Source organism: Cibotium barometz, chromosome 11, assembly GCF_041138505.1.
Source record: "Cibotium barometz isolate CiBa-2024 chromosome 11, ASM4113850v1, whole genome shotgun sequence".
In the NCBI taxonomy this organism is placed as follows: domain Eukaryota; kingdom Viridiplantae; phylum Streptophyta; class Polypodiopsida; order Cyatheales; family Cibotiaceae; genus Cibotium; species Cibotium barometz.
In genome coordinates, this window is record NC_141056.1 from 28,026,470 (window position 1) to 28,053,925 (window position 27,456).

The 27,456-nt window shown below is 43.8% G+C and overlaps 1 protein-coding gene across 1 annotated transcript; it reads left to right on the forward strand.

The window, feature by feature from the left end:
* Positions 1–256: 256 nt before the first annotated feature.
* Positions 257–23,284, forward strand: LOC147633998 (RAF-like serine/threonine-protein kinase 24). Its single transcript, XM_086805077.1, has 9 exons — positions 257–604; positions 746–3,211; positions 3,295–3,402; positions 3,488–3,640; positions 3,754–3,917; positions 4,007–4,154; positions 22,411–22,533; positions 22,628–22,715; positions 22,885–23,284. Exons 1-9 carry the CDS (start codon positions 512–514, stop codon positions 23,076–23,078), a joined length of 3,537 nt encoding a protein of 1,178 aa, XP_086661203.1. The 5' UTR covers positions 257–511; the 3' UTR covers positions 23,079–23,284.
* Positions 23,285–27,456: the final 4,172 nt, after the last annotated feature.

Here is a 27,456-nt window from a genome sequence, read left to right on the forward strand (position 1 = left end):
AAAGAAAAAAAAAAGAAGAATCGCAGATTTACCCACGTGGCGCGATTTTTTCCATCCAGACGACGTGGCATGGCCAGCTTGGACTTGCGCTGCCGCTGACGAGGGTGATGACGTCATCACGCCGTGAAACGCCTTAATGACCTGATTCTACAGCAACAGTCCAAGACTGTTCGGTCAAGCAGTCCTCACAGTTGTAGCAAACTATAGCCATTAGCCACAGCTTAGAAACCCTAGGCCCGTTTTTTTCTGTATCAGAAACCCTACCCTCGGTTGTCTCGGCACCAGGAACCCTAGACCTGCACCAGAAGCCATAGACCCGGTTTCTCTGTAGCATAAACCCTTAAAGATCTCGTATCAGTGAACCTAGCTAGACCTGTATCAAATACACTAGAGCTTTTATCCTGTGCATTAGAAACGTATCATATGGATCAGAAACCCTGTTTTAGGTACATCAGTAGCCCTAACCATACTTCGACTAATATTAGCTGCTGTGTTTACAGAGGTTGATCCAATGGAGATCGCCTCCTTAGCGCAGGAGGAAGATGGCAGATCCGCTGCAAGAACCCTCTCCGACATCTCCATCGAAAGTAATGCGAGTGCAAAGGTAGGTTTTTTCCATGTTTTATCAACAGGTGTTGCAGTTGCATTTCTTTCTGCCAGCATTTCAGATAGAGCGTGAAAGGTTGCTTAGATAAGTGGGTGGAAGGTTAGCATGAGCTTAACCAGTGGCAGAACTTACTGACAGGCTCAGAATCATCCAAGCTTTGGAGCTCTTAAACATGTTAGAGACACCAGAGTCAAACTCATGTGCAGTCATGGAGGGAAAATTTTGCCCAGACCTTCAGACAGGAAGCTCCGCTATGTTGGTGGAGAAACTCGCATGATTTCAGTCCCTAGGCACATCCAGTTTGCTGATCTTCTGCTCAAATTGACAGAGATCTATGGGCCTGACCTTGCTTTTAAGTATCAGCTGCCAGACGAAGATCTGGACGCCCTTGTTTCAGTTTCTTCAGAGGAAGATTTGGAAAACATGATGGAGGAGTGTGACCGGCTGGATGCCACAGAAGGATCGTCCAGGCTTAGAGTGTTTGTTTTCTCTTCCTTGGATCCTGATGCCATTGATCTTAGTGACATTGCTGACCCCAAAATCTCAGAGCAACGATACGTTGATGCAGTGAATGCAGTGCAAGTTGAGGTTTGTTTTAGAAAGAACGATGACATGGTACCTGCAGATTCCTCTAGGAACATAGACGCACTTCATGCCTATGGTTGGAATACTCCTCAAATGCAAGAAAGGGTGTATCCCCTGTCGGAAAACCTTCAGCCTCAGGTTTTTCCTCTGGAAAATTTCTTGCCCTCTGGAAATTTCCCTGTCTTGAATCATCCTACAACAAATGATGTGTCAAGTCCTATCACCCCTCCTCCTGCCGTTTTCACAAAACAACATACAGCTCTACCTGAGTTTGCATCAAATCAACATACCAACGTTAATAGCTCTCATGGTGCTGGAGTAGGTGTAGATGATTTCCGTGACCTGGAGTCTGGTGAGTCAGCTAGCTCTTCTGCCTCCTCTCAACCTGATCTTTATCATCAATATTCCAGTCATCGATGGGCTCCCAGCTCACAAATGCAATCAAACGTAGAATCGATATTACATGGAAATGGAGAGGATATATTGAACGGAGCTGAGCACCGACACATTGCGGATGTCGTAGGGCAAAGGGGAGCGCTAGGCAACACATTACATGCAACAGCCATGAATGTCCTTCTGCCACCCAGAAGAATTCCTGATATGTTTGAGCAGCTTCATGGCATTGAAGCTGCAGGTGAAGTCAAGAAGTCAAATCATGAAATCCATGGAGATCTTCCCTTGTCCCCTGGGGCTTTGCTACAAAAGCAGCTGCAAACAGACCGGGAATTTAGCAAACTTGTTGGAATGGGGGGCTTGCAGCCTTGTTCGAATGGTGAATTTAGGCAGCCTCCCCAGGAATTCCAACACCTGCAGGAGCAGCAACATATGGAAAGGCTGCCTTTTTATAATCCTGTAACTGCATTCACTCAAGATGGAACACTGGCTGGTGGGCACCTGGTCTCTGATTCCTTGCATGCCGAACAGTTTGCCCGAGGTGAGATTCATCAACTTCCACCAGGAGCTTCTTCTTTGGCCTTTCCCACCAGTTCTGCACCATCATCTTCCCCCATAGGGCAGATAGAAATTGCAGAAAAACCAGTTCCATTTTCACAGTTACATGAGGTGTCTATGCCCCCCCCTGCAGCTTTTTCACAACTGGACTACACAAGGACCTTATACAATCATGATGGTGGAGACACAGGTGGAGTCCCATGGTTTGCATCCCAACCTTTTTTGCAGGAACCCTCTGATTCTGTTTTCCAAACCTGCTCTACCAACATTTCTCCTCCTAGTATGATGAACGAAGTAGACGGATCAGCAGGAGCCTTGCATGACTATGACTACGGGCTCACAAGTCAAGCCCCATGGCTTGCTCCAGATTTGGCATTCTTTCCATTTTCAAGCCCAAGAAACTGCTCACAGGAAGAACTGCTGGACCCGCATAGCTTTCAAAGCAATCTGACAAATGCTTCAGGTATCACAGCTAAGCAGCCGGTTGGAACCCCGAGGACTCAAAATCATGAGGGGATACCTCCTAGTGCCATGGGCCACAAGGTTTCAGATGTATTGCCATCAGGTCGATTGAGAGACTGCTTCCCAGCAGAGACCTCAACAGCAGGTAATTCAATCTCAAGATCATTGGGCTCTTTAGGGGAGCTGCATCAGGAAGATGATGATCTCAGTGCTAAAGGAGTGGAGCTGTCACTTGCAGCACTTGGAATGTCAGAACTTTCAATCAACACAAATTCTGGAGACACAAGTCTTGGTTTGCTTCAGGATTTAAAATCTTTGAAAGAACAAACTGTATATCAGGAAAGTGCAGCTTATTCTAGTGCAGTTGATGGAGAAACAGAGCTCATTGAAGAAATTATTAATAGAGATGAAGAGAATAGAGCAACAACAGCAGCAGAAGCATTGCGCCCTACTCCTTTTCCAGCTTCAACATCACTGATTGAAGCTTGGAGCACAACTCTACAGTCTGAGCACGAACAACACTCAGTGGCGCAGCATGTTAACCAGAAGGAGGACCCAGAAGAGATGCAGTTGAGCCTCACACTGGAAAAAGAAGTGACAATTGAGGTAAGAAACTCTGAAATCAAATCATGCTGAGCTTTGTGTTCCACTAATGATATGCTATGGTACATCTTGATACTTTACTGCAGGATTCAAAATTAGAGATTGAAGAAGTAGATGCATTCGAGTCTGCTGCTGATAGGCCCTCGAATACTGCAGCTATTGCTGAGGCAGAGGCCATAGCTCGTGGCTTACAGGTGAGTAGACATATTTGAAGTTGCCTGTGAGTGGTCTATGATATGTGTGATTACAATTGTAACTTAAACTTGGGCTGATCCACAGACAATACGATATTGTGATCTGGAAGAGCTTCGGGAGTTGGGCTCTGGCACATTTGGCACTGTTTACCATGGAAAGTGGCGAGGGACTGATGTGGCCATCAAGAGAATCAAATCAAGTGTTTTCACAGGAAGACCATCTGAGCGGGAACGCTTGGTACACCTCTCTCAACCTAGCCATAATGAGTGCAGTAAAAAAAAAAAAACTATGATAACATTGAATGCTGAATATTAACTGCAATTTGCCTTGGCATGCCATTGCCCATGCAGATTGCTGACTTTTGGCGAGAAGCATACATTCTTGGACAATTGCATCACCCAAATGTTGTGGCGTTTTATGGTGTTGTACCTGATGGACCAGGTGGAACCTTGGCAACTGTAACAGAATATATGGTTAATGGATCATTGAAGCAGGCTCTACAAAAGAAAGACAGGTACAGTGCATCTTAGATAGAGGATGGAGGGTTTTACTGTAATTTTTAAAATTTAAGTCATAAATACGTTTTTCTTGAATTTTTTGCAGGGCATTAGATCGTCGCAAGCGGTTGCTTATAGCCATGGATGCAGCTTTTGGAATGGAGTACTTGCACGGGAAAAATGTGGTCCACTTTGATATAAAATGCGAAAATCTTCTTGTAAATTTAAGGGATTTACAACGGCCTATCTGTAAGGTTGTTTGATTTGAGGCATTCCTTTTCCAGCTTGTTCTTCTTTTTGAGGTTACAAATTTTTCCTTCCATTGTTATCATGTTTATTTGTTGTCTATTTCTTTGTAGTGGTGGCTTTACATAGTGCGTTGGCTATTCACATTTTGCTGCCCATATATGAGCTTTTTCTTGCAGGTTTCTGACCCATTAATTGCTCTTGTCAATCGTAATTTGTAGTTGACTTTCTATCCATGTGTCCCCATTTGTTCATGGGCTTTTTTTGCTCCTTTGCATTGTACAATGTATTGCTTATAGGACGTGACATTTATGGTACACATAAGCTTTAACTGACCTGGTACTAGGTGTCTGTAAGAAAAGTGAGATGTTGGGGATTGTGTTCTCTTATCATCTCCAGTAAGAATGGCTCTCAGAGTAGAGATACATGAAAATGGTTATGCATTGTCAAGCACTTTGGTGACTCCAACTGCCCTTGATCGCCTTTTCAATAGGAAAAGGGCAAGCGAACTGAACTTGCTTCAGTCTCTACTTTGTGGTTGTGAGACACACATGATCACCAACATTGTATATCACATCCCTTGGATGCTGATTTGCTTGGTGCTTGTAATTGGCCATCGTCTCACTTATATTCCTTATTACTAACTTCAAAAGCTGTTGATAAGTTCTGCCATGTGTTGGGGTAAAGGCGTTATGCCCACCCTTATAGTGTGTACAAGCCCATAAGTTATAGTACATAGTACACTTAGTACTTTTAATGTACTAAGTGCACTATGTGTACTAGTGCAATATACATGTGTGATAGGGGAGTCACACACTCATGCCTCATGAGTTGACTTATCCCCACAACTCTCTCTCTCTCTCTCCCTTGCTTCTCTGTGTATGTCTCCCACATGACCTAACTCTGTTTCTCCCATCAACTGGTATCAGAGCAGGTTCTTTTTTTTTCTAGGGTTTTGTCGCTGCAGAGAACAGGCGTGTGCTGCTGTACGGATCTGCGTGCTGCATCAGAATTTGTCTCTGGTCGCCTTTGTGCAGTGCTGGTTACTGGTCGACTGTGTGACCAGTCGCAGGCAGGTGGGTTGAGAGAGCAGCAGCAGCTGTGCCATAGCCCAAGCCAGAGGTACCATTGCGGGTACCATAGCTGCCCTCAGTTCTCCCAGGCGAAGGTGGAGAAGATAGCGTAGAGCTATCAGGCGAAGACGGCTACAGGCGTTTGACGGCGTAAAACAATCAAGCGTGGCTGAGGCAACGAGCGAAGGCGAAGCTAGCACCGGCGCCACACAACTGGAGCTATTCGAAACATAGGCGGCGTTATGTGTCCCTGGCGCGAGCACTCGTAGTGCGAAGGGGAGGCAGGCGAGCGAAGGCTCCGTTCCAATTCAATCCATCTCGTCGCCCTTCCGTGAGGCAAACGCGGGGAGCTGCGCGTAGACTATTCGCCGGAAGTGTAGCCCCCTCCTTAGGCCCTTCGCCCTTGACCTTTCTTCCCCCTCCTTCAATTGGTCGCATCGTTGCTCTTTCCCGGCACCTCTGCAGTCTCCTGGTGGCTTTTCCAGAAGGGCATCAAAAGATCGAAGTTCTCTGTCATCACAAGGCTTCCCACATGGTTGCGCCACTCAACAACAACTGCAGGAGCATCAGCAGCAGCATCATCTATACAGCAGCGCCTGAGGAGTCCCCCTTTCTGCACTCTTTTCCTGCAACAGCCTGCAAATTGAAGAAAAATCAGAAAATTACAAGGTATTTTTCTCAATTTTTTTTGGGGATTTGCAATTGAGCAAGTACAATCAACAATTGAGCAGGTACAGGTGCCCAATTGCTCAATTTTTGAGCAAAATTGGCAAAATTGGGTGACATTGGTCACAATCAGGATCAATTTGCAGGACATTGGTCACAATCAGGATCAATTTGCAGGAAATTGGATGTCGAAATTTGGGGCTTTTGATGTAATTGTGCAATTAAGCACTCATACATGCTGTATGATGTGAAAAATCGCACATTTGGGCAAAATTGCAGCAAATTGCAGTGCAAATCAAGGGGCTTTTGTGCCGATTTGGTTGATTTGCATGCAGGCAATCGCATTTGATGCTGTGGAAAATGTGTTGATGCCTTACAAGCACTCAATGTGCCTGTAAATCAAAGGGCTTTCATGTATTTGAAGTATATGTGGCCAGGGGGAAGCATCGTGAACACTCTGGATGCCTTCATGTGCGTCAATGTACCATGCATGATCAGAAATTGATCTCAAATCAAGGGGCTTTTCAAGTTTGTATGCTTGTTGAGCTTGGCAAAGCAGCAGGCAAGACATTTATGCCTTGAATCCTCAGAAATCAGCTTGCAGTCAAGGGGCTTTTGCCCAATTTCTGTTCGGAACTGTTGTATGCAGTGTTCGGGACTGTTAAAGTCTGATTTTCACTCATTTGGACAGCCAGGAGAGCAATTATTGCTATTGTACCTGCTGGTACAGATTTGGCACAGCTTTGTGCAAGTTTTGGCATGGCTGTACACTGTTTTGAGTGACCAAAAGGTTCAATTTCAGCTGCTGTACTTGCCGGGACAGGTTTGGTACATCATTGGTGAGCACTTGGTACTGCTGTACAGTACTTTGGAAGGGCAAAAGAGCACATTTAAGGTGCTGTCCAAAATCTGCAGCAACCAGATTTTGGTGATTTCATCACAAAAAGTGGGAGAAAAGTTGCATTCTTGCTTCCACAGTGGGAGATAAACTTTGGGAGAAAAACTGTGAGCACTTTGTGTGCTTTTGGTGCAGTGTTTGCACATTTTGCAGGGAGTCAGGCATTTACAGGTTGCATTTTGCTATGGCAACCACAGGTGAGAGCTCTTCATTGCTTCACATCAAGAAGCTTGAATTTTAGCATAATTATGATATTTGGCAAACCCAGTGCTACAATGTGTTGCTCCAGAAAAAGCAGCACAAGCCTATCAAAGAAAGGGGTGTAATGCCCGCTTCTCTTACTGCTGAAGAGTGGGAAGATATGGATGAGCTGGCAAGATCTACTATCATGTTGTCTGTGTCAGACTCATTACTTTTCAGCATTCGTGAAGAGAAGACAGCTTGGGGAATGTGGCAGAGATTGCAGGACTTGTATGCCCAACAAAGTGCCTCAAGCAAAGTGTATTGGTTGAAGAAACTCATAGGTCTTCAGATGAAGGAAGGGGCGTCTATGACAGCCCATCTCAATGAGTTTAATGGTATTGTCAGCCAAGTTATAAATCAAAAGTTGGCAATGGACGATGAGTTCAAAGCCACTTTTTTGTTATGCACTTTGCCAGAGAGTTGGGACACATTCAGGACAGCCACTAGCAATTCGAATGCTATGCTGTCGTATGCAGATGTTGAGGGTGCTTTTCTTCAAGAAGAGATGAACAGAAAAAACAACTCTGTTGGAAAGTCCAATGCAATGAATGCACGTGGGAGATCCCAGCAAAGGGGGAAAAGCCAAGAAAGGGGAAGGAGCAAGTCTCGCTCCAAAAAGGATTTGGAATGCCATTATTGTGGCAAGAAGGGACACATTAAAAAGCAATGCTACAAATGGAAAAATGATCAAAAGGAAAAGGGAAAAGGCAAAGACAAAGAGAAAGATGAAGCCAAAGATGTAAAGCCAAAGGGCAAAAGTGGAGTCAAGATTGAAGAAATCAATGTGTCACATGCAGGTGGCAGTGAGGATGAGGTCCTATTTACTTCTTCACTTGATGCCCATTCACTTCTTACAGGTGGTCATGGTATGCACTCATGGATCATTGATTCAGGTGCCTCCTTTCATGTCACAGGTTGCAGAGACTTGTTTGTCAGGTATACTGCTGGCAATGAAGGAGTGGTTTATTTGGGTGATAACCATGCATGCAAGATTCTTGGCAGAGGTGATGTAAGGCTTGTATTTTCAGATGGCTCACAGCTTATGCTCCATGATGTCAGGCATGTGCCTGAGATCAAAAAGAATCTGCTTTCTACTGGACAGCTTGATGATGCTGATTATGTTACCACATTTGGTAGTGGAAAGTGGAAAATTAGTAAGGGCTCACTGGTTGTTGCCAGAGGCTCTAAGGTGGACACTCTTTACTTTATGCATGCAGGTGTTTGTCACCATGCTAATGTAAATGCAACCAAGCTGCCGGAAATCTCTATGTGGCATAGCCGGTTGGGACACATGAGTGTCAAGGGAATGGAGCAATTGTCTTGTTTGGGTTACTTGCCTTCTCTAAAGTTTTCAAGTTTTCAGTTTTGTGAGCATTGTATATATGGTAGGCAACTACAGTGCCCCCACAAGAAAGCTCTTGGACAGAAAGATGCTCAGTTAGAGCTTGTGCATACAGATGTATGTGAGATGCCTCAGCTTTCTTTGGGAGGGGCAAAATATTTTGTGTCTTTTATTGATGATGCCACACGCAAGGTGTGGGTCTATCCTCTTCGTTTGAAGAGTGATACTTTCTCAGTGTTTGAGAAGTTTGTTGCTCTTGTTGAGAATCAAACTGGCAAAACACTGAAGGCTTTGCGTTCCGACAATGGTGGAGAGTATATGTCCAAACAGTTTCAGGACTTCTGTGATGTTAAAGGCATCAAGAGGGAGCTCTCTACTCCTTATGATCCTCCACAAAACGGGACAGCAGAGAGGATGAACAGGACCATACAGGAGAAGGTCCGTTCTATGTTGTCACATGCTGCATTACCTCATGGTTTTTGGGCTGAAGCTGTTATGACAGCCGTTCACCTTATAAACAGGTCACCTAACACGAGGCTTGGTGGGAAAGTGCCAGAGGAATTATGGACAGGGAAGCCTCCGTCATACAAGCACTTGAGAGTGTTTGGTTGCGTTGCGTACGTGCACATACGCAGGGAAATGCGCACCAAACTTGATCCTAAGTCTCACAAATGCATATTCCTAGGATATGGTGACAGAGGTGAAATGGGGTATAGACTTTGGGATCCCATGAATAGAAAGATCATACGCAGCAATGATGTCATTTTTGATGAAACATGCATGTATAAGGAGCCTGCAAGGCAACAGGAGCCTGCCAGAGTCATCTTTGATGATGATGGACATCATGGACAACAACAAAGGGCTGTAAATCAGCCATTACAGCAGCAAAACCAGCCCTTAAATGGTGCTGAAAATGGTCCAAATGGACAGCCAGATATGGCAGAAGATATCCCTATGGATATACCACAGTTGGAGGAGATACCGGGCATGATATTTCAGCCTTATGGCATGGAACAGGAGCCACCAATGGGTGATATGCAGGCTGGACAGCAACCTGCAAATGATGGTCATTGGGTACGGAGGTCCACTAGACCCTCCAGAGTCCCTGACAGGTTTGTTCCAGGGGTTGACTATTTGATGCTTACTGACTGTGGGGAGCCCTCATGTTATAAAGAGGCTTTACAGAGGGCAGACAAAGCTCTATGGGGGCGTGCCATGAAGTTAGAGATGGATTCTCTGCACAAAAATGGAACTTGGAAGTTGGTGCATTTGCCTGCAGGCAAGAAGGTTTTGCCATGCAAGTGGGTATACAGGCTCAAAGTTGCACCAGATGCAAAGCCAAGATACAAAGCCAGGTTAGTGGCTAAAGGCTTCAAGCAGGAATATGGTGTGGACTTTGATGAGATCTTCTCTCCAGTGGTCAAAATGACCACACTTAGAGCTGTGTTGGCTTTGGTTGCGCATGATGATCTGGACTTGATTCAGATGGATGTGAAGACTGCTTTTCTTCACGGTGATCTCCATGAGGAGATATATATGCAGCAGCCAGAGGGTTATGCAGTGAGTGGAAAGGAGAAGCTTGTATGCAAGCTGAATAAGAGTCTTTATGGGCTCAAACAGGCACCAAGAGAATGGTATCATAAATTTGATACATTCATGAAATCTCAGAAATTCAGGAGAAGTGACATAGATCACTGCTTGTACACCAAGAAAGCTTTGGATGGCAGTCTATTGATTCTCATTTTGTATGTTGATGATATGTTGATTGCCGGGAAATCTCGTAAAGAGATGGATGCATTGAAAAAGAGGCTGCATGAAACCTTTGATATGAAGGATTTGGGTGATGCAAATCACATCTTGGGTATGCGGATACTTCGGGACAGAAATCAGCATGTGTTGTATTTGTCTCAGAAGGAATACATTGGCAAAGTCTTGCAGAGGTTCAATATGGACGGGGGGAAGAAGACTAGTACTCCTTTGCCTCCATATGTGAAACTCAGTGCTATGGACAGCCCACAGTCAAATAGAGACAGGGCTGATATGGCCAAGATTCCGTATGCTTCAGCTTGTGGCAGTCTCATGTATGCCATGGTTGCTACTAGGCCGGACATTGCATTTGCAGTGGGAATGGTTTCTAGATACATGGCCAACCCTGGCAAGAAGCATTGGGAAGCAGTGAAAGGTGTCATGAGATACCTGAAGGGCACACAGGATTTGTGCATTTGCTTTGGCAAACAGGATGCATTAGTGCATGGTTACACGGATTCGGATTATGCCGGTCATCCAGATAACCGGAAGTCTACTACCGGTTATGTATTTACATTCACAGGAGGTGCTGTGTCATGGATATCCGGGATGCAGAAGTGCACAGCCTTATCTACTACAGAGGCCGAGTATATTGCAGCCACAGAGGCTTGCAAGGAGGCATTATGGCTATCTCGGTTAGTGGTTGATTTGGGCTATACAGGGGATATTCCATTGTTGCATTGTGACAGTCAGAGTGCCATTCAGTTGGCAAAGAACCCTGTTTTTCATGCAAAGACGAAGCATGTGGATGTGAAGTATCACTTCATCAGAGAGGTGATAGAGAACAAGCAAATTCAGCTTGTTAAGATTCATACGGATGACAACCCGGCTGATCTGTTGACAAAGAGTTTGCCTCCGGAGCGGTTTGCTCATTGCAGACACTTGATGGGCATTGGATGAGGCCAGTTTCAGCCTTGATATGGCCTTGTATATTATCATGTACATGCTGATTTTTTCTTTTCCTTTACTTAAGGGCACTTTGCCTTTAAGTGGGAGGTTGTTGGGGTAAAGGCGTTATGCCCACCCTTATAGTGTGTACAAGCCCATAAGTTATAGTACATAGTACACTTAGTACTTTTAATGTACTAAGTGCACTATGTGTACTAGTGCAATATACATGTGTGATAGGGGAGTCACACACTCATGCCTCATGAGTTGACTTATCCCCACAACTCTCTCTCTCTCTCTCTCCCTTGCTTCTCTGTGTATGTCTCCCACATGACCTAACTCTGTTTCTCCCATCACCATGTAGTGAAGGATGAAAACTGATGGCTTGAAGATGCCTCAGATGGAGTCCTTCTGAAAGCCGAAGAGTAAGGGTCATTCAAAGTTGTCTGGAGCAAAGACAAAAACTCTTCCCTTTTGACTGCTGATCATGCACATAACACTTAAGAACATTAAAATTTGATAAACAATTTAGCCGTTTTCTCTGCTGAGACATTGACTTTGCATAGATTCAAGTTATCAAACTTGTTAAATGAGCCGCAATAGTGAGGCAACGAGTGTTCCTCTTAATGCAACTTTGGGGTAGGGTGGTACTGAAATCCATACTCGATTTGGGATGTGTAGTTGTGCTAAGTAGATACCATCAGGTTGTTCGAGTCTTTGAGGGGAACATCCCCAAGACGATGCTTCAAATGGAATAGGCTCACTACGAGTATGTGGTCCTGCCTTTTATGATTTATGCACCATCCATAGAATGATGATGCAATCTTTACATCTTGGAACGGCCATTATGCTTCATATTCCTTGATGACATTTTGGTGTTCTCAGCTGTAAAGCCCCCTGGGCTGCATAACCTGCGATTAATCCATAAAACCAACAAAGGAGACAAATAAGAACATACGTCCCCATACAACCACCCTGTAAGGGTAACTCAAAGCGTGCGTCAGATTGACTGATCCATGACCGCTAAGGATTGTGGCTAGCAGCTCACCACCCAGCCATAGAACGGAGCAGCCACCCACCAAGCCCGAGGTCCAAACTGCCATGAGTCAGGACTCAGCCGAGCCTCCACAACCACGTCATGGTGTCCCATACCACTAGACTGCTTGCCTGCCTGCAGCATACTGTGGCCTAGAGGTCCTGCACGTCGGGATAGGACTCTCCCTGCCGCGTGGCTACCTTCTTGTGCTACTAATGACCCTGATCATCTTGCTGATTATCATCTCTCTTCCTCTTCTCCCTACTATTGTGTGGCTGCATCTAGACATTAGCTAACACCTCCTTTGTTGATTGCTCAAAGATTCTCATCAAGTCGGAATCTTGGAGAATAGTGTCCAAATTGGCATTAGCTAACACCTCCTTTGTTGATTGCTCAAAGATTCTCATCAAGTCGGAATCTTGGAGAATAGTGTCCAAATTGGCCATAGTTTCTTGGAGATCTCCTTTCAGCCGCATCCTCCTTTGTTGGTTGCTCAAAGATTCTCATCAAGTCGGAATCTTGGAGAAGTGTCCAAATTGGTCATAGTTTCTGTGACCATCTGAGTTCTTGGGTCTTCTTGGGTTTGCTTTCCACTTTTGGTGGCTTGGTTTTCTTCTTGGTGGTGAGGGCTTCCCATTGCTTGAAGAAAAAGCAAAAAATGGAAAGCAAACCCAAGATAAGAGCCATGATAGCATGTTATTAGCAAGTCCCTTGTTATATAGGTGACCTTAGACACAAGATTAAGGGAATTGTGGGAGTACAAGATAATTTCTTGTTATCAACTACCTCATCTATATTCAACAGTTGTTCTTTAAAGTCTGTTAGCCTGGTAAGATGATCTGAAATGGAATCACCTTCGTTCATGGTCGACTCGTCCAGCTCCTGCATCAAGTACATGACTCGTGCTTCATTACGGGACTGGAACATGGTTTCGAGGACCACCCAAGCAGCCCTTGTAGAGCTGTTGGATTGGATGTGAGGTACAATCGAGCGCTTGACTGAAAGAGCAATCATGGCCATTGCTTGAGCATCACGGGCATAGTGGGTCCAAGAGGTGGTGATGTAATGCTTGACACAACTTGTGCCACAGTCCGAGTCGCCCTTGATGTCGAGGTGCGGGAATTGGTGCAATAGGACGAGGCTCTTGCCGTGTGACAATCTCCGATAGCTCCTTGGCAATTAAGAGATTCTTGAGCATGAAACTCCATAACGAGTAGTTGGGACCATCAAGTTGATCTTCGGTTGTCATGAAGGCACCGAATCCAGAAAGCTCAGTGGAAGCAGCTCTTTGCGTCCTCCTCACAGTAGTACGAGATTTCCCAAAGTTGGAGAGAGAAGTAGGAATAGAAAAGCCCCCCTTGATGTGAGGTCTTGGGAAAATACGAGAAAAAGAGAGTTACGGGAGTGTGTACACAAGGCATCGGGATATGACGAGATTGAGGGTGCGATCGTTGAAGTATACCGAAAATAGGGTGTATACTTGAATGAGTAAACACAAGACTGCAGGAGCAGTGCACAAGAACAAGAGTGCCTGTGGATGCTTCCACTTTAGAAAACCTCCCCTTACGAACAAGAATCCCCAAATATGCAACACATAGGCCTTGAATTGGACAAAAAAATCTATGGAAAAGAAAGCCCTAAATCTATGTACCTCTGTGAACAAAATGCTTGTGTGAGGTGATTTGTATCTCCCCTTTTCTCCTCACTTTGGCTCCAAAGTAGAGTGGCCAAGTAGGTCTTGGCTGAGCGGTGCACCGAGGTGGAGCTAAGCAGGGCGGCGGTGACGCATGCAAGCAGATAAGGAGGTGGCGTTGGGCGTAGGCGGCAGAACTAGGTGCACCACCAGTTGAGGTGGTGAAACTGGGCGCAGGTGGCGGCAGGAGCCGGGCAGAGGAGGCACAACGGTGGGTGTGCAGGTGCTAGGCACAGGGGCGACGACAGGAGCTGGGCGGCGGCGGCTTGCTGGGAAGAAGCGTTGTTGAGGTTGGCGGCTCGGGGGTGACCACTAGTGGTAGCGGTTGGCTGCATAGTATTGCCACCCAAATCGCTGGCAGTGGGTGGTTTTGAGATGGTGGCATGCAGCGGCGAAGATAGGCGGCACTTGGCTCTGAGACGGCAGCGGCTGGCTCTGGGGATGGGCGGTGCCTGGCTCTTAGACGGCGGCGGCGGTTGTGCGTGGAGGTCGGTTGGCTGGAGCAAAACCAGCTCTGATACCACACTGTTACCTAATGTCTAGATGCAGCCACACAATAGTGGGGAGAAGAGGAAGAGAGACGATAATCAACACAAGATTAAGGGGATTGTGGGAGTACAAGAGGTAGTGGAAAGCATGAATTCATTAAGAATTGGTGTCAAAACCAAGGAATTGTTTGTGCATTCATTTGTTTATTTGATTTATGCTTGTGAGTATATCTGTGTATGTGTGCCAAGGGTTGGGGACGCTTAGTTAAACCCAAATACGAGCATGTGTACGTGTTTGTGTCTTCTGACTCGGGTGCATGTTGATCTTGACAGGAAGAGAATCATGCTCGGAAACTCTTGCTTGAGGGTGACTCTAGAGGTGCAAGGGGTGGGAGTATTTGCTAGAGAGGGCAACCCAATGTCACTTTATGTGAGGGGTGAAAACCGTGAGGGCAAGAAGCTTCCCGAAGCCAAGTGCAAGAGAAGAGGAGGACATTCCGCATGAAGAACCATATCTTAAGAGCCAAAGAGAAAAGAGCTATGCCCACAACAAGAAAAAGCAAGGAAAAGCTAAGACAAAGCTAGACCTATCATTGGAGGACAAATTTTTAATAAGTTGAGGGGATGTCACCAAAGCATCAAAATAAAGGTGCTGATATGCAAAAATGCAACGCAACACAACTCTCCCAAAAAAAAAAGGTTTTGGAAAAAAGTGTGGCATGGTGATGCCGATGTGGCACTACCATGTGGTAGGATAGCATTGTAGGGCCACCTTAAAGGCTTGGAATGATGGGACTAGCTTTTGGAAAGCAAAAGATTAAAAGCTTTTTAAACACTAAAAAGAGAAGAGCTAAATAAGATGCTTTTTGGGCTCTACGTGAGTTTTAAAGTGCTTTTGGCCAGAAACTATAAATTCAGCTATTCTCTCATTGTTGAGACATTTAAAAAGATAAGAGAGCTCTCTAGCTCTAAGAAATTGTACTCAAGACTCCTTCAAGGGGTTTTATCTAATATATAACTCGGAGGGGGGGGAGGGGTTGGCCCAAGACTATTCCGACCCTTAGTGTGGTGTCTTCTCTCTCTACTCTCTCACTTGTTTATTTTTAGATTTTCTCAAGGTTTTACGCATGAATTTGTTGTTTTCTTGAGGATAAGCTAAGTACTCGTGCCGCAACCCTTATGAAGGCTTGCTACACATAATACAAATCGGCCTAATGAGAGGTTGCGTAATGAATCCAAGTGATCGAGGGTCTCAACTACCTTGATCGAATATACCGGGGGATTACTCCACCCTGGTGAATACCATGCTAACGACACCCGAGAAATTCCACTATCTAGATGTTGAATACAGGTGAGAACTAGCACCACAACGCTTCATGAGGCTAGCTATTTATAAAAGAAAAAGATGTCCCAGCCAAGAGATTTAGGCATATCAAGAGATCTTACATGCAGTTAGCCTTGGTGTCCCATACCACCAAGGCAAACCTCTTGTAAGAATCCCTGTTAAGTTGACAATCAAAAGAGAGACGGCCAAGTCCCCTCCAAAGATTGGGCCTTGATACAACTAAATCCCTTTTTGGACATCATCGTCAAACCTCAAGGTGAGTGCTGGGCTATCTTGCCAGCGTGTCAATCATATAAATCTTGGAATGGATAACAACATGACCTACATGACCACAAACAAAAATCACTGCAACCCCAGCGTAAGCTTGGTAACAAGGTGCACACGATCTCAGCTCCACGGGTTTGGGTTTGGGTTTGCCCCACAAGCAATCGAGAACTGCCCATGACCTAGCAAATATGAAACTTGAGCTACTTGGGACTAGGCTTTCCCACTAGCTCGCCTCCCTTGGCTGTTCAGGTCTTTAAGCTTAGGTTGTATTGAGGCAAGAGGTTGTCATGTCAAGGTCATGTCGGGTACTATATCTTCTCTCTCCCTTGGGATAAAGCTGTCAGAGATGTGTCACTACTGGTAACTCAAGTCTCGACGCTCGGTCAAGACTTACAAGTTATAAATTGAACACATAAAAGGCCTCATAACAAATATTATAAAAAGAAGCTTTACATATTAAAGCATTCATTTAAACATGGAATAGAAAAAGCAAATAAATTTTGCAAATGAAGGTGTGGATTCATACACAAAAAATGGCAGTAAACAAGTTGGTTGAACTTATCCTCACGAATCTTCCTCTAGAGTACGATGTGGTTTCTCGGTCTTTGAGGTGTGAGGTCACAAGTCAACTTGATTTTGATGACCTCAGCTTCCTTCTCTTGGAAGAAGAGTCTGTCCTTGTCTCACAGGGTAAGTTAAAATTGTCTAGTGGTTTTGATCAGGCATTTGCTTTTGTGTAGAAGAAAGTTCGGAGTCGGTGCTCTACTCGTGTGGGAAGAAAGGTCATTTGTCTAAGGATTGTCGGTCCAAGAAGGACACAGCCAAAGTCAAAGACAAGTCTTCCTCAAAGAAGAAGGGCAAGGACAAGGACCAGGACAGTGACTCAGATTCTTCTAGTGATACTTCTAGTGCTCCCAAGGCTGTTACAGCCAGGGAGGACTTGGATGATCAGCTTCTCTAGTTATACAGATAGTTTCCCCCCACGTGCTTCTAGCCAGAGAAGGCTTGTGGGTGGGAGAGGGGGTTGTCACCAACTCCTAATATTGGTGCATGGGAACCGTCTGTCGGAGTTCCAAGCATGAAAAATAAATAAATTTGGCAGCAAAGCCAACTTTGGTAGCTATGGACTGAATGTGTTCCAAGCTCATTGCTTGGTGTAGTAGAGACTTTGATAGCTATGGATTGATTGTGTTCCAAGTTCATTGCTTGGTGTAGTAGGGACTATGGACGAGATGCATTTCAAGTCCATTGTTTGAGGTTTTGGGACATGATGTGTTCACAATTCGTTGTTGGGGGATAATGGGCACGGTGTGTCCGCAGGCTCATGATTTTATACTTGGAATTCACTACACACTGGTGTGGGACTTCGGAGCCAAGCAGATTTCTTTGTTGTTCAAGGTGGCATTGTGTTTTGAGGAGCCATGTGGGCAAGGGCATCTTCTGCAGTGTATCTAGTATCAGTATCTGCAGTGATGGAGTGTCCATGGTTGCATCTTCATCAGCTTTTCTTCTTCAAACATGTGCACACCATGCACTGTAGAGGGGGTGTTAGAATATGTGCATCTCATGTGTTGAATGGGAACTAGGAATTTTATTCTCATGCTATATATAGATTTATGTTAGTCGTGGCTGATTTAGCCAGTCGGCAAGGTTCATGATGCCAGTCGACCAGTTTCATGCCCTCCTCTCCTCTCCTTTTATTCATCCATCCACAAGGCATATGTCCTGACACATCTGTTGTAAACCTCATGTTATAATACAAAGGTGATCTTGTCTGATATCTCTCTCTCTCTCTCTCTCTCCCCCTCAATCCCTCTCACCTATGTTTTGCTTCCACATTGTGCAACTTTATCAAGCCAAGCCAGGACAACCATGTCCTGGTGTCCCATACCACTAGACCGCTTGCCTGCTTGCAGCATACTGTGGCGTAGAGGTCCTAGAGGTCCTGCATACCGGGATAGGCCTCTCCCTGCTGCATGGCTACCTCCATGTTCTACTAATGACCTCTAAGGTCACTTATATAACAAGGGACCTGCTAATACTATAACCTGCTATTATGGCTCTTACTTTATTAGTAAGTTGCCAACTTGCCATACCTAGCCCATAGGTTATTATCTTGACTTGAGATCAATTCAGAGAATTCACTCCTTATCCATGCTATCTTGACTTGAGATCAATTCAGTGAATTCACACCTTATCCATGCTAGCACCTTTGACCGAGCGTTGCCATTCAAGCCCACACTCTACTAAACTCTAACCTAGGGCTTAGCCCCACGTCCAACTTGAGTTAACCAACCCTAGCTAGTTTGGGATGTAACATCAGCCCACTGAGGAACATCATGGAAAGGATATTGAGAAAGTTCTTTAACTTTTAGAAGACAATGAAATTTACATAAACAAGAAAAAATTCGGAGTTCTTGTTGACTAAGGTGCATTACCTTGGTTATATCATTAGCTCGAATGGCATTCTTTGGACTGTGCGAAGGTCAAGGGTTCTTAATTGGGACACCATGGGATACTTTTACCTTCTGGTAGACTGGACAATATAAACACATCCCTCTGCATTTCTAGTCAATAAAATGTTGCTTGAGGTTCTCCAATGTATAGTTCATGCTGCAGCCCTAGGCCATGGCATTGTGCATGTTGTGGAGACGTGTGGTGTTCTATGTGACTTTAGTACACACCATCGGCCTTTGTAGAAGAGCCAACCATCGTGTGCCCGTAAGAAGACATGGTTCCGTGGCTTCTAGTACCCGGACCCACATAGTATCGAATTCTCTTGAATCCGCGTACTTGTGCTGCATGTTGCGAAGACCATGCCCCTCAAGGTGTAAAAGAGGGATGCTTTGTGGAAATGAGTGAAGTAACCCTTTTCAGCTATGACCACTCACAACTAGGTTGAGTATGCCCGGAATATACTCGGTCATGCTGCCAAATTGTTGAAAATTTTGTTGTGCACTTGGCATGGTCAGAGTCCTTTGACTGCATGATGATATGTGCAAACAATGAATTCACGCCCATAAAGAAAATGTTTCCAAAGTTTAGGGATTGAATCTCATGTAGGAGATCTTCTTCATAAACCATTGTCACAAGAAACGTTTCGTCCATGTTGTTGTTTTTGACATGTTACGTTTCGTCTCGTCTCTATGGATGAAATAGAGAGGTTTCAAAGTGACTTGTCAAATCAAATTGGGGAAAAGTGAGAAATCAAAGAAAACGTAGGACTTTAACAATGGGGTGTGAAATTAAATGTGATGGAGGTTGAAGCTTGAAGGTATGAAATTGGGATTTATAAATTGGGGGAAGTAGGAAATTCAACGATTGAGTTTGAAATCAGGTGCAATTGAGGTTGTAGTATGAAATTGCGATTGAGAAATTGAAGAGCTAGTCGAAGACTTGAAGGAAGTTTCAACAATTGGGTGTAAAATTAGGTGAAATTGACCACGAGATGGTGTATCGACCATTAAGGTCGAAAGTATGAAATTGGGATTTATAAATTGCGGAAAGTGAGAAATTGAAGAGCTTTTGTAATATTTATAAGAAATTTCAACGATTGTGTGTGAAATTAGGTGAAATTGTCCAAGAAGTCAAATTTAGGGACTATTACACATAGTCACAAGAGACATTTCATCTATTTCATTGTTTCGTCTATTTTATCATTTCGTCTTCACGGGTTTTTTTATGACATTTGAGATGGAGAGGAAGAGAAACTGTGGGAGAAGAAGAGGAGAAGAATAAGTTTTTTCTAAAAATCAAAAATAAAAAAAAGAAAAATTTGGGTGAAATGTCGTTTCGGTTGATAGTGTTTCGTTTTGTTCGTTTCGGCCATTGTGTTTTGGACGGACAAAACGGGTTTTCATGTGACTGTCATAAACTGAGTAGTTTCGTTTAGCCTGGTTTACTTTGCAATTCATGTATGTAATGGGATGCCCGTCTTGCTGCAAAACAATGCCAATAGCATGGTTACTGGCCTTGTAGTAACCAGGTCCCATGAGGCTTCAGCGAGGGCCTGCGTGAGGTCATTGAAGACCTTGGTTGCGACAGGCACAACACTGACGTGTGTGGGATGTGCATGACTTTGAACACCCCTAGGCGATACATTGGCAACTCATCCCTAGACAAGGGCTCACAAAAATGCTTGGTGTCGGGCCTCACGGCCTTGCACTTGTCCTATATTGTACGTCCATGGCATCCAATTGCGGGATGCACATGACAGGTCCCCAATAGAGATTTGGATAGTATGTCGTTGGCTGCCACTATTCAGGATCAGATCATCGGCTTCTCCCAATATGCTGGCGAACTTTGCCTCATGGGCATTATCAGCCAGACTTGGTCAGCAGCGAGGCTGGAGATTGACTGCTCGAGCTATAGCAATCGAGACACCTATTTGGATGTGGAGGCCCGGCTGCCTCACCTCTTTGTCTTCTTCCACATCAGTCTTGCTGCAGAGAAGAGTACCTTCCGATACCTTCAATGCGAGGGCCACCATCTTGAAACTCCCGGAATTGGGTCAGTGCCAAGCAGTCCTACTTGGAGATGTGCATTCGCTCTGATCTAGAGCATCTCTAGTTAAGACGGATTGCACTACTCCTGCCCAAACCAGCTCCAAACACCTCATGAGTTGAGAGGACTCAAGTAGAGTCGGGTCGATGCCGAGCAGTCCTACTTGGAGACGTGCATTCGCTCTGGTCTGGAGCGTCTCTAGTTAGGACGGATTGCACTACTACTACCCAAACCAGCTCCAAACACCTCATGAGGTGAGAGGACTCAAGTAGAGTCCGCAACCTTTTCCCCTATAGGCATTTGAATCCACCTTTGGAGCCTTCATTGTCTAGTTGGTGCTCGTCGTCACAGTCTCTCCTCGGGATTCCTTTCTGCCGGTGAGGACAGTGGTATTTTTTGTTTTGGCACCTAGAGAGGCACCCCTTCTTTTTTATCCAATGTAGTCTCCCTCCGAGAGCAGCCAGCCATGGAGGGAGTGCACCCCCCCCCCCCCCCTTTTGTGTTGTATCTTGACCTTCTCGGAGTGTGGTTGTGTTCATGCAGACATTTTTTTCAACTAATCGAAGGATCTTTAGGACTTGTGTTAATCTATGTTTTGCATGAACCGCATTCACACATAGCTTCTATTATCCCTTTCTAGATCAGGGCTCTCAAACCTGATTTTAACCAGAGCTCAATTGTTGATTGTCTTACAAACCACCTTCCCTCGAAAATTGGGTGGTTTGGCATTTTTAAGGCTGAGTTCGCTTGGGGTTTCATATGGCAGCCAGAATAGGAGGTGCCTGAGAAATGGGAATTGGAAAAGGAAGATCTTGAAGAACTGAAAGAGAAAGAAGGATCCTGATAGGGAGAATGTTGCTTCTTGGAATGACGATTGCAGGTGTGATGCGAGAGTGGGAGTGTTTTTGCTCATGTTGGCTGGAATGGTGACTCTGTGAGCAGCTTCCGAGACCAAAAACACTGCTTGGAATATTTATCTTGCTCATAGTTTGGTGCCGTGATCCTAATGCTTGATATGCTGCGCAACATCCTTTTGCTCATCCTCCTGGTAGAGTTCTTTTGAAGCCTGAGTTCTTCCGAAGGATGACATTAGCTCCGTGGAGAGGGCAGCCAACTGGTCAGCCAACTGGGCTGGTTGGTCCTCCTTTCAATGTGAGAGATGTTACCATTTAAGTCATGGCCTATGGTAGCCAACCGTTCCTCCGTAGCTCTAGTAAGAGGTATAAGTTAAAAATAGTTCCAAGCTGAAGCTAGGATGCCAAAGAAAAATTTGCCCCAATAATAAAGTGGTGTCTTGACAGAAGGGATGACCCTTATCGGGAAACCAACTTGAAAAATGGCTAGAAAAAGAGAAATACTGAGGAGCTCTTGGAAGAAAATAAAAGAGAGCAAAGTGGTTTTTGTTTCCAACTAAAGAGCGTCAACGAATCCCACTGGTCGAGGTCAGCAATGAGCTCGCAGTTTATAGAATACCCTATTTGCACTTTTGGAACCACCTTGATACTCTGGATGAAAACAAGGCTAAATATGGCCCAGGTTCTCACACCAAAGGTAAGGCGTATCTGCTTCTAGTGCAAATAAATTAAACAGAGATTTAGCAGCAACAGAAGAGTCAGTCATAGCAACTTCAACGTCAGAAAGGTGCTAAGCGATGATGGTGTTGGAAGGATGGAAAGAGAAAAAATTAAAGGCACAACAAAGACCTAGACTACTGCTTTATTGAGAGCACAAGTTCTATGTACAAATGCTGAAAATGCAAAGAAAACCAATCCAGGCCTTCTTAGAACCTCTGTTTACAGGAGAATGCTGGCTGACAACAATCGGGATCTTGCTACTCCTTTGCTGCTTTGGAGGGGGGGGGGGTGTGGACAAAATTAGCTCACCTAGCCATAATCTTCAGAAATTTACACTGTTGATTAAGTGCTTGTCCAATAGGCTTGTATAAAAAGTTTTTTTCTCAATTTCTCAAGAGTTTCAGGTGTTGTTTGTAATGAGTTTTTTTTTTCCCTGTTGCAGGTTGGTGATCTGGGTTTGTCAAAAGTAAAGCAGCAGACCATGGTTTCCGGTGGCGTAAGAGGGACTCTCCCATGGATGGCACCAGAGCTATTGAATGGTAGCAGCAGCTTGGTTTCTGAAAAGGTGACGCTGATAATGAAAATGTGCTGGGGCCGCTGTATTCAAGTTTCTATATCGTAAATGCAATGCTAATGCTACACTTGGTTTTTTCTTTCAGGTTGATGTTTTTTCATTTGGCATTGTGTTGTGGGAGCTTCTCACAGGGGAGGAGCCTTATGCTAATATGCATTATGGGGCTATTATTGGTAATGCACTAGTGCTTCATGCCTAAATTATTCACATCATTCCTTCCCCTAATGACTTGAACATCGGGCTGCATTTGCAAGTGAGGGTTGGTCAGGTGTTTGTGGAAGTGGACAGTTGCCCATCAAACTTTTTCTAAGACACTCTTATTTATTTTTCCTTTAATAATAGGAGGCATAGTCAACAACACATTACGCCCGCCAGTTCCAAGACGGTGCGATGCTGAATGGAAGTCACTGATGGAAATATGCTGGTCAGCTGACCCAGCTGAAAGGCCAACCTTCTCTGAGATCGCAAGAAGCCTGCGAACAATGGAAGCTACACTCAGTGCAAAGTTACAAGGACAAGCACCGACCATGGGGTAGGTACCTTCAATCTTGAGTTGAGTGCTGCTAAGAGCGAGAGGTACTTTTGGACTTTGTAAGTCTATGTGGCTTGGCAAGGCAACGTGTAAGAATACACATACATTAATGTATTACTCAAATCTATCCTTCAAAGAGTGCATATACAGGGCTCTTTCGTCCAGATGTATATCGTATTCTATATTGTTATAAAAGCAGTGCAATTGCCAGTGTGTGTGTGTGTGTGTGTTCTCTTTAGGGCTAGCCTTCATCACGGCTGAGTTTCCCCTTACACCTCTAAAGAATAGAAATGGTTTATTATGAAGGTTTGTCTACTACAGTGGCCTATCTTTATGCATGAACGAACCTGCATCTACTTTTGGGTGGTGATGACGTGAGAGGCAATGTCATAGCACATAGTCTATACTATGCATGATGGAGTCGGAGACTTAAGTTTTTGCGAGTGTTTCATGGAGTCAAGAATGCACTTTGGTTTTTGTTAAGTTTGGGAAATAACTTGGAAATTTTTATTAGTATTTGTTGTTGTAAAGGACTCTCAATCATCCTCTAGGGAACTGGCAACTTGTACACGAGCCTTTGAGAAGTAAATATTAAATCTTCCACCATGATGTAGTTTTATTAAAGGTGGACCATTACAATGTCTGTACTATGTCCATTAAAACCGTGTATATAGGTTGGTTTGAGACTTGAATTAACGAGGAGAACAATCTGAGTCCCATTCTAGCGTTTTTGAATAAGGAACCCTTTTTACTCTTTTCCTCGGGTGCACCTGATACCCTAGAGATATTAAACACTATATCACGGTGTGATAATTTTCTTATACTACTTTCATTGATCAACTCTTACCATTTTAATTACACCAAAAGGCATCTTATAAAAAGAAACATAACTACCTAATTAGAAATGGAATTAGATGCACTTGACCACAAGGACCACTGCCTGAAAGGGGTTTCAATTGAGTGTGAGCCCATGCCTGTATCATCATGCAAAGTGCATGGCGCGATGAAACAGGTGGCAAGAACATAGACCCATTAGGATCCTACTTCTGTACGCAATGTGCATGGTTTGTGACTAAGATTGCCTTATATTGAAGAGTAATTTGATAGTTGAAATCAGAAGAGTCCGAGCTATATTTGTTGAGGATCTCAATCATAGTAAAGAAGTTCACTATCTTGAAGGCCTCTAGCTGAATTCTATAAAAATGCAGGTGACATTAAGTAGGTAGCTTTTTAATCGATCTTAGCCCAAGCTACTATATCAATGTCAATAAGCGATAACTATCCTTGTCCTGTACTTGATCAATCTGTAGCGTCTTATACTGTGCAATTACAATATATCCACGACACATGTAATGTTGATTGTGTGTTGGGCCTTTGACAAATTGGAAACAAATGTATACCGGATTCCTTGAAAGTGTAAATCGACTATTAAGCCTAATCGGTTCATGTATTCATAATCTCATTTGGCATGAGAATGTGAATAAAAAACAATGATATTTAAGCATGTTTGTCATGCGAATGAGATATAATCATGAGAGTCTAGAATGACTGGAATTATGCAGTCTAGAATGACAGGGTTTGGAATGAAAAGGATGTAACTTTGGATCCAATTGATGGCCCAAGGGATGTTCATGATTTTGTCAGGAAAGTGAACAAGATATATACACCAACAATGATTAAAGACAGGTATATACCAACCTTTGTTAAAAGGGATATAGAATGCAATCATTTATAGTCGTTTGGTAGTGCATTGTTGCAGACATTGGTACATTTGTTTGAGGTATGACCAAGACGCTAAAGGTCGTAGTATCTACGCTTATGATGATTAAGGAGCGAATGGATCGAAATCGCGAGTTGAAGTTCAAGAACCATCAATCCACGTGTAGAATTGTTGGAGCTAATGTGTAGTTGGAGGCTCACATATCATATCAATAATGGTGGGGAGGTGCGTCTCTGATGCTCAAAAGAAGCCATGTGTAAGCTAAAGTGAGCAATGTTTGTCATATAATCCATGTGATGAACCAGGATGCACGCTATGTTTATGAGGAATGGCAAGATTTGCATTCTAGACTCAGAGGATCCGAGGGAGTTAGTGACGCGAGATTTTCACGATAGTCGATTGTGATCTACACTTGTGGTCAAGAAGACCTATCTATGTAAGGTCAGTAAGACTTAGTTAAAAGATGAATGAGTTCACACAAGGTGATTCTTCAAGACACCTTTGATTGTTTAAAGTAAAGGACTTGGTGTGCTCTAGAGTATGATCTTGGTTATAGTTTGATGGATAGCCAAGTTAGTGCACACTTCATTTCTTTGAGGGAGAAGAGGTGCAAGTTGAAGTTAAAGGTTGAGAAGTATGTCTGAAGTGTGTGAAGAACTGTAAGTGGCAATGACACAAAGTACTGCTATCGAGTGAGCATGAATCGGACTTGTGATAGTCTGGAGCAAAATAAGTGGGAAAGGTGTAGTAGACATGCATAGTATGTATGGGATGCATATGTCGTTTGTTCTAAGTGCTAAAAGAAAATAAAAGACTTAGAGGCTTAAAGAAAAACCCTGGAGACATGGAAATGATTGAAAATGAACTAATTATCTATGTAGGAGATCAAGTTTATTAGGGATTGTATTTGATTTTGGAACGAAGAGGAGGGCGATTGTGATATTGCACTCTTCAGGATTTCTAGTTGTGACATTGGTCCTTGAGAGTTTGTCATGAAAACAATGATTTCTAAAAGGGGGAGAGATAATGTTATGACCTTGACAAGTACACACTGGGAAAGTGTGGGACATTCTAGTAAAGCATGCGACACATCAATGGTATGTGGGAATCCAATGGAGACGTACGATCACATATCACCACTTATGAGATTGTGAACTTCATGGGTAATTGATATAGGCCAAAAGGCCTAGTGATGTGTAGTATTGGGCTGCCATACTCACACTAGGGGCATGTGTGTATGATGTGTGGTCGGTAAGATACACAATGGATGCCTGGTGACACTAGTGTAATGGTTACGTGGTTAGCAAGTATGTCATGTTGGGGTTTCATCTATTTGAGAGGTCTCTTCATCTTCTTCCTCTTCACTTTGCCCACGTATCTTGAAGCCACTTATATTAAGTTTGCTTATCCACAATTAAACAAACAATATTTAATATCATTTGAGCATAATAACAAATAAGAAACTATGTTGGCACCACACTATGGCTACAATGGGCCAACCCCCTCCCCTTGAGATGTTTTTATCATCCAAGAAGTCACTCAAGTAAAAGCATGAGGATGTCAAACTAGTCCACCAATTTTTGAAATACAAAACTGAATGAAAACATTAGATATGAAGTTTTGGGCTAGAAAATTTGGTAACTCAAGAGCTTGCTCATCGAAAACTAGCTCTCACAAATGGATGGAAGTTTGAGGAAAGGTCCTAAGCAACCTTATGAAGGCAAGTCTTCATGAAAAGGCTAGCTTCAACAATGGCATTTAAAAAGGCTACACCAATGGGGTTTGTCTTCAATGTGGTTGGTTACTTTTATCTCTTGTCTAGATGTCTTTTTCTCCAAATGCCTAATCCACACAAACATCATGCATTGATAGAAGAGATGAACGGTGTTGGGTGAGCCCATGCACACCTCCACACACGTGGGTGGTGGGTGTCGAGTGGATTGGGTAGCCTACCATTAGCTAGTGTATGGCTTTAAGGATTTATGCCATGCCCATAGAAAGGTTCACGTCTCATCCTTGATATAGCTCATCCATCCCAACTTAAAAAAGGCTACATCAAGGGGGTTTGTCTTCAATGTGGTTGGCCACTTTTCTCTCTTCTCTAGCTTTTTTTTTCTCCAAATCCCTTCTCCACACAGAGATCATGGGTTGATAGAAGAGGCAAAAGGGTGTGGATGAGCCCATGCACCCCTCCACACACGTGGGTGGTGGGTGTCGATTGGATTGGGTAGCGTATTGTAATTACAACACAAAACACAACTTGCAAATAAAATCATGTGCTGAGAGTACACTTACCCCCCCTAAAGGTCCCATAATCATGTGTTGAGAGTATACTTACCACCCCTAAAGGTCCCATAATCTATTAAAGTCAAAAGACAAGTTCATGTAGACACAATATATAATGTTAAAGAGTTATACATCATTAAACTAACATTTACATGTGTCAAAGCAAGCATCAAAATACATTACATGCCATTTATAAAACCATTCACACATGCTTTCTAGAATGCAATTCTACTCTTTATACTAGGTAATCTCCATTCACACATGCTTTCTAGAATGCAATGCTACTCTTTATACTAGATAATCTCCCATTCACATTTTCTTGTACTTTACAAATCTAGATGGAGGCATTGACTCTAAAAAGATCCAACATGCTTGT